This window comes from Drosophila navojoa, chromosome 4, assembly GCF_054131105.1.
Source record: "Drosophila navojoa isolate 15081-1374.11 chromosome 4, UAZ_NAV_1.0, whole genome shotgun sequence".
Lineage (NCBI taxonomy): Eukaryota > Metazoa > Arthropoda > Insecta > Diptera > Drosophilidae > Drosophila > Drosophila navojoa.
In genome coordinates, this window is record NC_142892.1 from 23,305,245 (window position 1) to 23,321,047 (window position 15,803).

General features: G+C 42.5%; 3 protein-coding genes across 3 annotated transcripts; all 3 read right to left on the reverse strand.

Moving 5' to 3' along the window:
* Positions 1-7,833: 7,833 nt before the first annotated feature.
* LOC108652586 (glutamate transporter polyphemus) lies at positions 7,834-9,774 on the reverse strand. Its single transcript, XM_089259543.1, has 6 exons — positions 9,630-9,774; positions 9,499-9,561; positions 9,295-9,445; positions 8,768-9,244; positions 8,523-8,701; positions 7,834-8,451 (listed from the first exon to the last, which is right to left on the reverse strand). The coding sequence occupies exons 1-6, from the start codon at positions 9,635-9,637 to the stop codon at positions 7,884-7,886; spliced, it is 1,446 nt and encodes a 481-aa protein (XP_089115669.1). The 5' UTR covers positions 9,638-9,774; the 3' UTR covers positions 7,834-7,883.
* Positions 9,775-10,590: 816 nt separating this feature from the next.
* LOC149091524 (glutamate transporter polyphemus-like) lies at positions 10,591-12,285 on the reverse strand. Its single transcript, XM_089259544.1, has 5 exons — positions 12,203-12,285; positions 11,998-12,148; positions 11,474-11,947; positions 11,238-11,416; positions 10,591-11,176 (listed from the first exon to the last, which is right to left on the reverse strand). The coding sequence occupies exons 1-5, from the start codon at positions 12,244-12,246 to the stop codon at positions 10,606-10,608; spliced, it is 1,419 nt and encodes a 472-aa protein (XP_089115670.1). The 5' UTR covers positions 12,247-12,285; the 3' UTR covers positions 10,591-10,605.
* A 370-nt stretch (positions 12,286-12,655) lies between these two features.
* On the reverse strand, positions 12,656-14,590 carry LOC108650327 (proton-coupled amino acid transporter-like protein acs). Its single transcript, XM_030383420.2, has 8 exons — positions 14,410-14,590; positions 14,277-14,330; positions 14,071-14,221; positions 13,892-14,013; positions 13,610-13,836; positions 13,424-13,554; positions 13,177-13,352; positions 12,656-13,115 (listed from the first exon to the last, which is right to left on the reverse strand). The coding sequence occupies exons 1-8, from the start codon at positions 14,556-14,558 to the stop codon at positions 12,662-12,664; spliced, it is 1,464 nt and encodes a 487-aa protein (XP_030239280.2). The 5' UTR covers positions 14,559-14,590; the 3' UTR covers positions 12,656-12,661.
* Between the last annotated feature and the right edge of the window lie 1,213 nt (positions 14,591-15,803).

Here is a 15,803-nt window from a genome sequence, read left to right on the forward strand (position 1 = left end):
TTCATTACGATCGTACGTCTAGAAATTAAATTATTCAACAAATAAGTTCTCATAATATTGCCAACACTGCAGCGCAACCCAAGCGCAATCGCCTGTATATGTGCGCGTATGTGTGTGTGCGTGTGTTTGTTTGTATATGTATGTGTGTGCGTGTGTTTGTTTGTATGCGTGTGTGTGTGTGTGTGTGTGTGTGTGTGTGTGCTAATTATTATTGAAATATCAGTTGGCTGTAGGGTTCAGGGGATCTCGTAGTCGAGCAGTCTCGACTAGAGCTTTCTTACTTGTTTATTGCTCGATAAGCAGCGCGCAGCGTGTGAATTTTGAAAACCAATCAGACTTCGTTGCCATACTGATTGAACAAACGCAACAAGAGCCATACCTGTGAGTGTGTGTGTATCTGATGGATGCGCGCTGCTTTGGAGTCCATTTAGTGCTAAATCAGGCTAGGTCGAGGAGGTTTTCATTGAGGATATTTCAGCGCTGCTGCTTAATCACACAGGCGATGTGAGCACAACCTTTGAACCGGCAGATTAAACGGCATAAGCTGCCAGCTGCATAAATTGGCGGCACTCGCAAATTCATTTGGATTTTAACTACTGTTAATTTGCAATTGATGTGTGTCTGCTGGCCAAGCCGATGCAGCACGCTACAGTTGTGCAGGCTGCATGCACACAGGTTTCTGGCTGATCGATGCACAGATAAATGCATTTTATTGGGTTGCTGCTGCTGCTGCTGCTGCTGCTGCTGCTGTCCACTGCAAGTGCAAGAGCGAGTATCTATCTCTGGCGCTCTCTATCTCTATTCTCGGCAGGCGATAGCTGTTTAGTTGAACGCTTGGCAGCTTAATGTCAGGTGCACAATGTTGGGCCATGCTTATTGGGATTACTTAGTTGCTAAAAATTATGACCAATTTGTCGGGTTCAATGAGATGCGACAGCCAACTGCTGCAACGCCAGCACCAGGGACACTCACGAATATCCGCAACGCAACGCCTTTCAAGTCAATTGCATGCAAATGCAGTTGCCTGGAGTCAGCAGACGTCGCGTCCTCGCTCCGTAGAAGGCGTTGCGCCTCGCGCACTTATTTTGCGTACATTTTTGGTAAGCAAAATTAAAGCCTTAAACAGATAATGCGCTATCAACAGCAGAGAGAAGACAGCGGGCAGTTGACAGTGGTGCCCTGCTCTGGCTCTGGCTCTGGCTCTGGGCATTCAATGCAAATCTCAAACTCTCGCCCAGGTGCTGGTCGCCGGCTGACGTCTGGCGAGTTAATAGAAAATTTATAATGCCAGGCGTGCCATAAATCGCAACATACACCCACATGTGCTGTGTGCTGTGTGTCAACGTTGCGATAGGTAGGCAGGCGAACGTGTGGGAAAAAGTTGTAATTTGCAGTTGACAAATACGCAAATACGTAAATACGCTTTCGGCCCCGCACACTACTCTCAGCTTGCAGAAATTAACTCATATTGCAAGCGAGCAAGCAGGCAATTCGACGCTGCAGTTGGAGTCGACTCAATGATTTATGTGCACAGCGCTGCCTACGAAAATGTGTAGCAGCAGCAGCAACAACAACATCAGCAGCAGCGGCAGCAGCACCAGCAGTTGCTGTTCCTGTTGCAACAAGAACGAACTCCTCGCTGCTGAACAATGGCATTGGGGCAGTGGGAGCTGCTAGATGGTGGCTCAGCAATCTTTAGTCTCAGTTTTGTATTTCTTTTTCATTTATTTTGCCTACCTGCTGCCGTGTTGGCGTGGCTGCTGCTCCTATTCCCGCTGCTGCTGCAGTTGCGCCGCAGGCTGCAATTGTCTGCTTAAAAGCGTTCATTCTGTCCACAATGAAGCCACATAACTTGGCCGCAGTTACTGCCAGCCCAGCCACTCAGACAGCCAGACAGTCAGACAACCGGAGCTGCCCCCACAGTCTCCTCTCCCAAAATGCGCCCATGGCTTCGATGTGATGATTTATTGTGGCTGCGCCTGCAGCGACCTCCATCCTTTGCTCACCGATGTCTAATGTCCAGAATCACAGTACGGTAGCCGCTGTTCACTTGGATGCGTTGCCATCTTCCAGTTTTGATGCTGCTGCTGCTGCTGCTGCTGCTGTTGTTGCTCTCTCCATGAATTGAAACTTTATTTAATAAGTTGATGTTATTTGTTAACCGCACTAAAGGTGCGCTGCTGAATTATATTGCTGCTGGCACAGGCACACTACGTGGCTCTTCTAATGCACTCATGGGCTGGCAGCAACATGGCCCACTGCCTGGCTATAAATTACACGAGCAAGTTGTGCTGAGGCGTGGGTACGCGATTTACTGCATTAAATTGCAGTTTAAGCAGATTCCGAAACACTCCAAAGCATCCAATATGCTGGGCAATGTAGCTCAAAGCGATTACCATATTGGGCTGCTCAAATATATTCGCATAAATACAAATCTAAAGTGCCCCAAAATGCGATGACTGGTTGTAATGATGTCTGTAGCACAGCATAGCATTGTTCTAGACAGAGCCATACCACAGAGTTCTAAAGCAAGAAATATATTGTTCCTAGTAGACCACAAAATAATGCAAATTACATTAAATTCAATACTTTATGAAGTACTTAAGTAATATGATTAGACTAGTAGATTGTTGTACAATATTCAAAATAAATTATGAACTTCTTTATATAAATAAGCATCATAATGTTTATGTGGATAGTATAAATAGTAAAATGATATAGCCTTTTATATATATTTGAACAAGTTTGTTTTAATTATTGAAAGTTTGTTGTAATATAATGTTAATGTTTAATGTTTAATGTTTGTATAATGTTTTTGTGAAAAAGTATGTAACAGGCAGAAGGAATCATTGCAGACCCCATAAAGTATATATATTCTTGATGAGCACGATGAGCTGAGTCGATATAGCCTTGTCCGTCTGTTCGTCCGTCCGTCCGTCCATCCATCCGTCCATCTATCCGTCCGTCCGTCCGTCCGTATGAACGCCGAGATCTCAGAGGATATAAGAGCTAGAAAGCTGAAATTTTGTGTGCATGCTCGTGTATATCATACGCAGTACGAGTTTGCTTTATTTTTTCGATAACTCATCCGATAACTTTTTTATCGAGAATAATCGAAAAATTGATTTTGTTTTTTGAGCCTCATCGGAATACTTTTAGACGTGGAGACTTCAGATTTACTTCGTATATACATATGATGAATACAAACATTTTGTAATTTTGGATACCACGCCTCCTTCGCCCCCAATTTCTAAAAAACGTATTTCAAGTACTAGAGACTTGTGCTTTGGAATGTACAAACATTCTGACCATATAATTACGCCCTAAAAATTTCATTAAGATCGTATGTTTACAAATTGTTATTCACCAAGTAAATTCTCATACTATTGTCCGCACTGCAGCGCAGCCCAAGCGCAGTCGCTGCTTACTGCGCAGTTAGCAGAGCGCGGGCGCGTGAGGGTGGATGCATGTGTATGTATGTGTGCGTGCATAAAAGAAGTGCAGAATGATAAGAATGGGTTGGAGGGTTCAGGGTATCTCCTAGTCGAGCAGTCTCGGCTAGAGTCTTCTTACTTGTTTTTTATTAAACTTGGTTTTTCTATTTATTAAATTATTATCATTATTTATTTTATTATAACCCTTAGTTGTAAATGGTATCTGGTGCTATTTTATTTGGTCGTAGTAAACTAAATTAATTTTCAGAAATCAGAAAAGTATTAGAAATAATAATGAAAATTAATCCACAGAGCCGTGCTGTCGTTCAACAGCAACATTAGTAACAATACAATTTGTAAATGAAAAACACTATGATTAAATATATTTTTAAAAATTTGATAATCCTATACATTTATTAAATACAAATGAAATCAAATGACAGACCCCAACACCTTTATGCTGCTAGATGGTTGTGATTCTGCAACCTATTTTGAGGCTAACAGGGTGTGCAGTCTGCGCTCTTAATAAACTTGCCATAATGGAGTGCTTAGCTAGTCCTTTGACCCAATTGTATGGGTTTTAAGTGCGGTCGCATCATGCTGTAAAATGTGACTGTTTTAATGCTCTGCGTCAGTGAATCGTATTAGAAAGTAGACGAAGACATCGGTGCTTTAATCTGAGCCGCTGCATCTGGACAAACACTTTCTGACAAATTGCTAGTAAATAAACCTCAAATGCGAGAGATTTGCAATAATGCCTTTCTAATTTCATGCGTCGCCGTTTTTGCCGCCATAGAAGGCACCTTCTGGCGGGCATGCAAAGCGCAGGAGAGCGAAAAAACGAGAAGAAATAATCGCGAAAAGCACTGCGATTGGTGCCTGCTGGCATGGCATGGCGCCTCTGCAGGCAGCACTGTTTTCAGAATTTTCCACACGTAAGGCGAAAGTTTGAATCATTTGTCCACTGTGCACAGTGCGGCAACGGGCCGTTTTCATTTAAAATTCTTGTCACAGACATGTAATTGCAACGCGCCATCGACTGCGGCCTACCGACTCCCGACTGCCGACTCCCAACTCCCAACTCCCAACTCCCGAGTGCTGCCAAACGGATCTATATTGCAGTTGGCCTGGCCTATTGACAATGCGTTTGTCAGTAGCAGAAACAAACGGCGGCAGCAGCAGCAGCACTGGGCGGCTTGTTGCCTCTGGCGCTGTGTTGACACAGATAAGTGCGTGGCGGTGGCGTCGGCAGCGATAAGTAGCGTTTATGCATTAATTTTTGCCTCAAAGTGGCATTATTTATTACGCATTAATGCGCTGAATTAACGTTTATTTAATTAATATTAATGCTGGCGCAGCAGTTGTTGCCTGCTTGCTGTGGCAGCAGTTGCTGCAACACAGTTGTCAGTTAACAGCAATTGTTGCTGCTGCTGCTGGTGCTACTGCTGCTGCTGCTTAGGCTGACATTTAGTCTATGCATTTTGGGCAGCCAGGCAATTAAAGGTACCGCTAACAGACATTGCCTGTCCAGCCAGCCATTCAGTCAGTCATTCAGTCAGCCAGTCAGTCAGCAATTGTCAGTTGTTGCTAGACAACATGTTGCTGACATACCTCACAGCCATGTTGCTGCGCTGGGCCTGCAAATTCGGTGCAGCGAGTGCATTGGGCGACGGTGGTGTCGTCCACATTCTCTGTATGTCGGCTCCTACAACTGGCCTCAAGTTCCCCGCTAAACTTTTGACATTCGACGGCGTTCTGAAGCCCCAGCAACAGCAACGGAGTAGCTGTCGCTGTCGCTGCTACTGCCGCTGCGCAGAGGTCAAGGCCTTGGGGGCAGCCGAATGAAGAGTCGACTTGTGTTTATCCTATAGTCAACAAACGAATGCCGCTGACCGTCAAATTGCGCAAATATTTGTACAGAAATCGAGGGTAAAGTCGTCTGCCAAATAAATATGTAACCAATAACTCACCGATTTTTGAAGGAATTTTCGATAAAGAAATATTTGTATTAAGTCGGGCGATAGATAACGGGCTGCTTCGCTGTTTGTAATCCATCAGTGTCGGGGGCGGCCTGCGGTCGGTGGTCGGCGGTCGTGGTCAATACTCGGGCGCAATAAACTTTATAATTTATAGACCAATCAGACGCAGATCGCACGCACTAAAACAAGTGAAAAATCATAGTCCAAACACATAATGCATCAGTGGAGATCAGAGAGCCAGGCAATTTATAGGATGGCCATGCCAATAGACACCGCACAGCGGGTTGTCAAATCGAAGAGCGACTGTGACGGTAACCGAGACTCCAACATGCTACAGGAACTGGCTGGATAACTGCTTGGAATGGTATGGTATGGGGTGAGGTGGGATGGGATGGGATGGGGTGGGATGCCCGCGCGCCGACTATCCTAGCCAATTGATTTATACAAACGGCAAAGCAACGGAACACAAATTGGTTTGCTGGAGCCGAGGCCGGGGCTGCGTTGGATTCGGGTTGGGTTGTGGGTCCTCGAAATGATTTGTTGCACTTCGTTGCAATCGTCGCATACGCAGAACTTTTGCACACAACAGTTGCGCTGTTTAACCTTTTGAACCGGCCACATGGGTGGAGTTGCACGTGTGGCAGCCAGACTTCAATGGAAATCATTAGCTGAAGATCAGCAACAGCTGCTGCCTGTCCGACTGGATAAGCCGCTGTCTTCGCCTTTACTTTGCATGCGTTCAGCGTAGCTAATTAGAGCCATAAATGCAGCACACACACACAACAAACACGCGCGCAACTCAATCCCCCAATGTGAGCCATGTTGAAGTTGTTTAAAGCCCCGCGGATTGAACGGAAAGTGATAGGCAGGCGTTGGCAAAAAATTGTTTGGCTTGCCAACAAAAACAATAACAACGACAACAACAACGACGACGACAACGTCAACAGCAACAACAGCAACAACAACAACAACAACAACAATAATAAGCAAGAGCAAGAGCTAGAGCAACCAACAACTACAAACAGATGTCGCCTGTCGCCCGATTGACCATTTAGGTTATGCTGGAATCCAACACCAGTTTATCAAGCGACGACCCAAACAATAAATTACGCAATTCAAACGCTCAACTGCAGTCCATCAATGGCATAATGAGGCAAGCGGCGGGCCGCCCCAGCAGCAGCCACAGACGCAGCGGTCCCAGCGCAGATGCATTACCATATCGGCATAAATTCCGGAGCATCGTTAAGTGGGCCTGAAGACGACTGCCAGATAAACAGGCTGAGCTGCTGCCACTGCTGCTGAGTAGCTGTAGTTGCAAGCAGGTCGCTTGCCGCATGCCGCATGCTGCATGCCACATGCCACAAGCCACCGTCCGTATGGCTACCCAGTGTGCCACCTAATGACCGAATCAGCGCCGATGCCAATGCCGACATCGCCCTCGTTAAAGGCAGCCCATATAATCATAGGGCCATTCGATTGTATGAGCTGCGTCGCACTTGACCTATCAACTCCCAAGTCTCTTTCAATATCAAACGAGCTGCACGTACACATACAGATATTTGTGTTTTCATGCACCGAATCCATTGAGATTGCGAAATCATGGCATAAGGGGAATATGAATAGTATGTAGCATCAAGCCGATCCGACTTAGCATTGTCTGTATGTATTAAGGCAACGATCTCAGAAAATACAAAAGCTACAGAGAGCTAGAGAAAGTTTGAAATCTCCAGTTGAGACTACTTGGCTACTATATCCCTTCGGGGAACTGATATTTCAACAATTCTTCGACTTTTTTCTGGTCACTCAAGTAAGGGCAGAGGCACATACACGCACACGCTGGGCAGCAGTGATGGCTAGCCATGATAAATTGATTGTTTAATAACTTCACCTATTGATGCACAATTTTATAGAACTTTCAGATCGTGATGTCATGTAAATGTATTTGCGAAAGCGCTTGAAAGCGGTTGGGCTGCGTCTGAGGGAAATTATCTATCTTCATTAAACTTTCAGAACGTGATCATACTGCTCAAGTGTATGTGTGTGTTCCAAAGGGGAGCGTGGTATTCAAAATCTGTAATTTTCCAAATCTGTGCATTTATAAAATACATAAACACAGTTCATCTGAAATCTTCAGATCTATCTAATAGCATTCAAATTATGTCTAAATAACGAAATCAATTTATTGATTATTCCCGAGTACACATGCGAAATTTCAATTCTCATATATATATGAGGAATATAGGTATATATTTTATTGGGTCTAAAATGCTTCTTCCTGCCTGTTACATACTTTTCACAATGCCATTATATCCTGATTTCCCAATACAATTTTGATTTGTAATTAAGTTTCATTAGTTATTTCATATTTACTTTTTGTATTTATATATTGCTTAAATTACAAATAATGAAGAGAGAAAATGTAAGTTTGATATTATTTCTTATTAAAATAAGATTAACAAATTATCCAAAGTCACAGGTAAAATTTTTGAAGAAATAGAGATTTTCCAGCGGCAGTTACATCATCAACAATTGGAACATCCAGAGTAGCTGCGTCTAATTGTGCATTAATTTCATCGGGAGTTTTGATCTCGGTGCTACTACCAGCAGTAACCTCATGAGCACGATCACTATACTCGCGGATCATTTCTATGACAGCCGAATATGTTCCGTATCCAAGAATAACCAAGCCAAGTAAAAGCATTAATAAGTCTCTAACCAGCTTCCATCTGCCAGGGCCATATGAGAAGCGATACAAGAGGCAGAGATCAATGCAGCTAGGAAAAATGATATTCAGTAGCGATATGGAAAATGCTCCAACCAATGCTAAGAGTGGACCCAAATTGGGGAACGCGATTGCATTGGCTGTGCACACAATCACGAAGCAAATACGAAATATGTATTCAATCTTATGCGGGTTCTTGGGGCTGTGGTTTTTTGCAATATATTGGTTGCACACGATATCGACAACGACGTATCCACTCAAGGGAAACGAGAAGAACACGGATATCGCAATGAATATTTTGGCAACCTGCGCTAGCCTATTAGCATAAATGTGTATAGATACGTACATATATTAAAGCACAATTACAGCGTTTCCAAGAGTACTTACGCTTCATCAATGGGCATATTTAAAGTAACACTGGCAGCCACAAAATTACCATATCTCCAATAGCCCATGAATCCAATTAAGATATACGTGACAGCCACAAACAAAGCACAACGGTTCAGAACACCAAACCAGCCCACATAGGCACCTGGCTTGGCCATTTGGGATTCAATGGCAAGCATCTGCGAAAAATTAGTGTTTTGAGGCAAAATCCAAATATGTTATATATTCATCTAACACTGACTTACCACACCAATGGAAGAAGTGCCAAACATTATAATGCCAACAAACAAAGACAGTTGTGTATTGAATCGTCTAATCTCCGCAATAGGTGGTAACTCGGTAAACAAATAGTAAAAGATACATGCGAGACCAGTGTACATCAAAAGATTAGCTAATATATTTGTGGGCACCAAATACTTGAGATGCCGCAATGAAAATAGAGGTAATGATAGTGTTCCTACTATGAAACAGTAAAGCCTGGTATTTATACGTTCGTGGCAATTATAATCAACCACTTGCTTCACATTTATGCTGACAAACACGATATAAACCACGCACACACCGTAGTGGAAAAATATCAGAATACCATTCACAAAATGTCCAGCACATTTTGACAAACATTGGCTGCACTTTGGCCCCACAGAAATTGCATATGTCATTGTCTCAGGAAAGTTCATATAAGCGACCTTATTTTGTCGACTAGATTCTACCATGCAAGTTATCTAAGGATGGGCGATATTTAACACGATCCGTTTACAAAGATTCCTCTCACCAGTAGTTGCAAGCCAAAAATTAATACGGCTGTCATAAATATCGTCATGAGGATACCTCCTATGTAGCCAACACGGTAGAAGGCGAGGGGCAGGGCCAAACAACCGGATCCGACCACACACTTTACCAGCGACAATAGAGCATCGCAATTGCTGTGAAGAGCTCAATAACATACGGTGGGTTTGTCTATGCGGATCTGACTTACGATAACGGTTTCTCCACATCACGGGCGTCATATGGATCAAACTTTTCACCGGGTTTGTTGACACTTCATAGGGACAGATTATTATTAATTAAAAGAAATAATTGGTTCAATCAACCTGATTAATCACATACTCTGCCATTTATAGCTTTTGCCAGGCCTATGGTTTCGCTGATCCAAGGAGTATACTGCTAAATTTAAAACTATTATTCATTAATATAAAAATGTAAAAAAAAAAATAAATAAATAAAAATTTAAGACATTAGAAAAATAATAACGGAAGAATTTAAAACTGTTAAAAGTTAGAAACGTCATAAAAACGAATGTCAAACATGATAAGTATCTGCCGCACTACTAAGATTAAATTATTATAAAATAAATAATCCTTGAATGTCTGCAGGTAAGCCCAAAAAAACACTTCTTTCAGCGCAATGATTCCAATGCATACTGATCCATCCCATTAACGATAAATAGCTTAAATAATAACTCAATTTACTACAATATGATAATGTATATAGTACAAATTTAAATTTTATGCCTTCATTATTTTCCTTGAGGGATGTTACTGAGCCTATAGTGCCAGCATCCTAAAATGATAACAAGCATCCTGGATAAATAAAGACGGAGCTGACAATCCAAACTCCATTCACAAAAGCCAATTGCATGGTCTCGCTATAGCTGAGCACTTCATCCATAACAAACGCCTCCGAGCCATTATGGATAGTTGATCTTCTAGATGATATAATTCATTAGTAATAAATGTTGCTTACATCAGATAGATGATGCTTTAGATCGGGAATTGTGGATTGTTGGAGGACACTTAGCTGAAGCATAAAAAAAAATAAATTGAGTTGGATAATTGTGAACTAAAAACAAATATCACAAATCATGGAGGGCTCATCTACACCTACCCTAACTTTGCGTTCAGGAAGGTCGCGGAGGATCGCGGTATATCCAGAATTTTTTCTGCCTCCTCGTCGTCTTTTGAAATCAAAGGACGACGGTAACAATTAATATAAATAATGTAAATAATATATGTTTTGATCTCTTTGAAGAGACTATAGAGTTGTATGGGGGTTTCTGTACATTGTCAGTGAAAACAATTTACAATCAAAATTTAAACTGTTGAACCATTAACGCTCTAGGGGCGACAGCCATATCATCAATAACTGGATCATTTATGGTAGCAGCATTTAATTCATCTTCTAAGTCTTCGGCTCCTTTGATTCTGTAATCAGCACCAGCACTATCAGCACTACTATCACGATCACCATACTCGCGGATCATATCCATGATAGCCGAATAAGTTCCGTATCCAAGGATGGCCAGGCCTACTAAAATTATTAATATATCTTTAATCAGTTTCCATCTCCCAGGGCCATACGATGAGCCATACAAGAGGCAGATCTCAATCCAACACGGAAAAATGATATTCAGTAGCGATATGGAAAATGCTCCAACCAAAGCTAAGAGTGGACCTAAATTGGGGAACGCGATTGCATTAGCTGTGCACAAAATCACAAAGCAAAAGCGAAATATGTATTCAATTATATTCGGATTTGTGGGATTGTGATTCTTTGCGATGTATTGATTGCAGACAATATCGACCACAACGTATCCACTCAAGGGAAACGTGAAGAACACGGATATCGCAATGAACAGTTTGATAACCTGCGCCAGCCTGCTGACATAAGTGTTTGTGAATACGTGCAGATATAAGATCCTTTGTGAAGAATACGTACACTTCAGCAATGGGCATATTTAAAGTCACACTAGCCTCCACAAGACTACCATAGCGCCAATACCCCATGAAACCAAATATTATATATGTCAAAGCCACAAACACTGCTCCGCGATTCAAAACACCGAACCAGCCCAGATAATCGCGTGGTTTGGCCATCTTCGATTCAATAGCAAGCATCTGCGAGAAAGGTCAAGTAGTTTAAATGTATTAGATCTGAATTTCACATTGACTTACCACGCCCACGGACGATGTGGCAAACAGCAGAATGCCAAAAAACAATGGAAGCTGATAATTAAAAAGCTTGACATCTTCAATAGGAGGTAAATGTGTAAAAAAATAGTAAAAGATACATGCGAAACCAGTGTACATTAAAATGTTGGCAATTATATTTATGGGCACCAAATACTTCAGATGACGCAGTAGAAATAGTGGTATTGATAATATTCCTACTATGAAACAATAAAGCCGGACATCCAATTCCGTGCAATTATGATCTATAACTTGCTTCACATTTACGCTCACAAACACGATATAAACCACGCACACACCGTAGTGGGAGAATATCAGAATACCATTCACTAAATGCCCAGCGCACTTCGAGGCCCAATGGCAGCACTTCGGTCCTACAGAAATTGCATATGTCATTGTTTCTGGAAAGGTCATATAGCCGACCATATTCCGTCGACTAGATTCTACCATGCAAGTTATCTAAGGATGGGCGATATTTAGCACGATCCCTTCACAAATCTGACGCTTACAAGTAGCTGCAATCCATAAATTAAAAGTGCTGTGACAACGATTGTCAGAATGATGCCGCCCACATAGCCAGCATAAAAGAAGGCGAGGGGCAGGGCCAAACAACCGGTTCCGACCACACACTTCAGCAGCGACAATAAGGCATCGCAATTGCTGTGGAAGAGCTCAGTAACCTGCAGCGGATTGATATATGTGGATCAGACTTACGATAAGGGTTTTTCCACTTCACGGGCCGCATATGGATCAAACATCTGTTCACTGGATCTGTTGATAGTTAATGAAAACTATTATAGATCCTTAGAATAATTTCACAGGTAATTACGTACTTTTCCGCCATCTTGATCTGGTTGATCTGGTGCGTCGTTTATACTTCAGAATTTTTCACTATATAAATTTTAATTATACTCAACGATGGTACCTTATTAAAGAAAAGGTTCGAAAAAGAAATTAGAAATAAGTAATTCTGATATGTATCTGTCGACATACTAAGGTTCTAATATGTTGAAAATAAATAATACTCGAACTAAATTTATACATTGATTTGGTTGTAGTACAATGATCCTTGATCTAGCCTGTCAATTATTGATTTTACTACTAAATAGTAAAAAATTAATTAAAATCATTACTTATTTTAATGAAAAGCATATATCAACAGAATTTTTCGTTTTAATGCGGTTGAAAAAAACTAAAGAAATATAAAATACGATTGTCATATTTTTGCTTGATTGCTGCTACTGAGGCCATAGTGCCAGCAATACCTCCGAAAAAACCTAAAACGATGAAAAGCAAAGAGCGCCAGAAGAAAATTTTCAGGGGTCCATATCCATCACTATAGCAGACGCATATATTAATAATGCCTGGATAAATCAGGCCCAGCTGGGACAGACAGAAGGAGCCGACAAGCGAGAGGAGTAGGCCGAAGTCTGGATAGGCAATGGCACACAGAACAGACGCCACCACCATGGCCATGCGCATCAGATACTCTACCCATAGTGTGGCGCTATCCATCGGCCTGGGTGTCATGTAGCTGTGCCAGATAATCTCAATGATCACGTAGCCCTGCAGGGCATAGCTACAAAATATGGCCACAACAAATAGGGCAGTGGCGCACTTGGACAGGCTGTTGAAGGCTTAATTAACAATAAGGGATAGTGGGAATGAATTGCGAGCGTTTTTTATACGTTTCATCGGGTAGATTTTTGAGAATGTATGTCGCAGTATCATCTCCGTACTTCCAATAGCCCAAGAAACCAAAGGCTGTGTAGAACGCAATCACGATAAACATGGCCCGATTCAGTATGCCACACGTGCCCATAAAGTTTTCTGGCTGACGCATGTTTGTTTGCAGTTGAAGTGCCTAAGAAGAATTGGGAAGAAGGCTCGAAAATAAGGCAGACAGGCGCTAGAATATATCCGAATATAACTGACCACGCCTAGTGATTGAACCGAAAACATAATGGTACCAAAGAATACAGGCAATTGGGATAAATCTCGCACGGATCGTCGGTCCTCCAAATCGGGCAAGTCCACTAATAAATAGGTAACAATAATTCCAATACCTGCAAGGTAGTCCACAATTAACTCATTCTTTTAGGCCTGATACCTGAAACCTACCAACAATCACAAAGAGGTTTGAGATGACGGCCAGTGGCACAAGATACTTGAGGTTGCGTATGAGGAAGGTTAGGATTAGAGGCAGTGTCATGAGGGCAATATAAATGCGCGTGTCGATGGGCGGCAGATAATCGTCGCCCAACTCCTTGAGATTTTTGCCAATAAACACGACGTACACAACATCCACGCCAAAGTGGTAAATGCACAAAAATGCATCCACCTGTCGGCTATGAATCATATAAAGTGATCATCCCAATTTATCTGGGGGGAGCAGCGACTTACGCGAAGTATTTGCTCAGAGGCCTTATCCAAGAGGGTCCATTCAAGATAGCCAAATGCATGGCCTCGCTGTAGCTGAGCATTGCCATTTTATAGCGCTTGCGAGTCAGGTTAATATCGTTGAGCTGGATGGGGCAGGATGGTGTAAGAGCTATAAGGTCACACATGTATTCAGACACTACCAATACATGCATAGCATACAACAGAAGGGAGGAGATTAGAACTGAGCCTGCCAGGCCCAGCAGCCAGCCTGTACTATAGTAGCCTCTGGGCAGAGCCAAAATACCCGTGCCAAGAGTACATTTGATCAAATTTACAAACGCATCCAAGTCCCTATGGATAGATGAACTTTTAGATGATATCCTGGACAGGTAATACAGTTTCTTACGTCAGTTGATGTTTTACCTCGGGTAGAAATTTAGGATTCTTGTAGGGCACGAAGCTGAAGCGTAAAATACAAAACTGAGCTGTCCAACTGTGAATTGTATACAAATACCATCGTATGACTCATCCATACTTACCCTAAGTTCACGTTCAGGAAATGGAAGAGTCTCGGGGTAAATTCAGTGTATCTTTCTGCCTCCTCGTTGACTTGAGAAATCAAACGCCGACGGCCTGGCGAATTCTTTGGTAACATTTTAGCATTTAAATGAAATAGGTCTTTAGGCATTGATCTTTTCGAAAAGACTACATATAGAGTTGTATGTGGTTTTCTGTACGATTTCAGGGCCAACTTTGTTGCCAATTATGTAAATAGCTAAGAGAAGAGAGAACGCAAAGATATGCACCTATTGTGGAATACCGCACAGTTCGCATACCCTTTCTAAAATTTGTAAATGCATAGTGCCACAGATGGAGCAGATATGCAAAGAAGACTAGATGAAAGTGGAAAACAAATATGTAAGCTCAATATCGATATATTTGTTTATTTACTCGAGCTTAGTCAAACCATTGAGCAGTGGGAGGGTGCTTTATAGATTTTATATAGGGTATTCTGTGTTCAATGCAATCAAGACAATTTCCCTTTGAGTTTAACACTTAAATATTAGCATGGCCCAGAGCAGGGATTAATTCCAGGAAATTAAGCGCATCAGCAAGAGGTAGCGAAACAGCGATTGCTGTGTGGGCGTTTGTAGCTTGGTAGAGTGATCTGGCCATAAAAACAGGCCAAGAGCTCGGACTAGCAGGACTTTAGAATTTGTTGGCCGTATGGTGGCTGCTTTTGCTACCTAAATTATGCAGCAGCCGCTGGCTATCGAAGCGGCAAGCCGGCCAGGCAGCGGTGATCCAACTGGGACTGCAGCCACGCCTTGTTCCGTTCGCCAAGCTCTAGGCGGGCTGAAAGACAAACTAATTAGTGTGGCCAGCTCTGTCATTTTGCACGCATTTCTCAAATGGCTAGTGATGATGGCATTGCCCATAAATTGTCCAAGCCACTGCACCACTGCACCACCGCACAGCACCACATCATTTAAGGCCACTCGAAGAAAGTACAGTTTCTAGTTAAATCTGAGTCCCCATTGTGTGCGGCCCATGGAAGGCCGCCCGCTGGGACCACGAGGCTAGATAGTAGTTGTGCGAAAGAACAAGTGTGAGTGCGAGTGTATGAGTGTGTAATACATTTAATATATACAATTGCCCCACCCCCGAGGCCCCCTCAAGCCCACATCCCCTTTGACCAACTCAACCGCCCCTTGGCCGCTTTGTGTTGGCGGAAACGATGTTTTTCCTATGCAAATTCAGCCGGTGCCCCTTTTCGCATTTACCAAGTGTCTTTTGCCGTGTTGTTTATTTGTTTTCGACGAGGCCAAGCCAGGGGTCAACTACGCATTTGATTGCAGTTGCTTTTGCTATTTGTTATTGAGAATTTCCCCCTTCGATGCGCCGGCTATCGTCACACACACAGTGCGTGTCT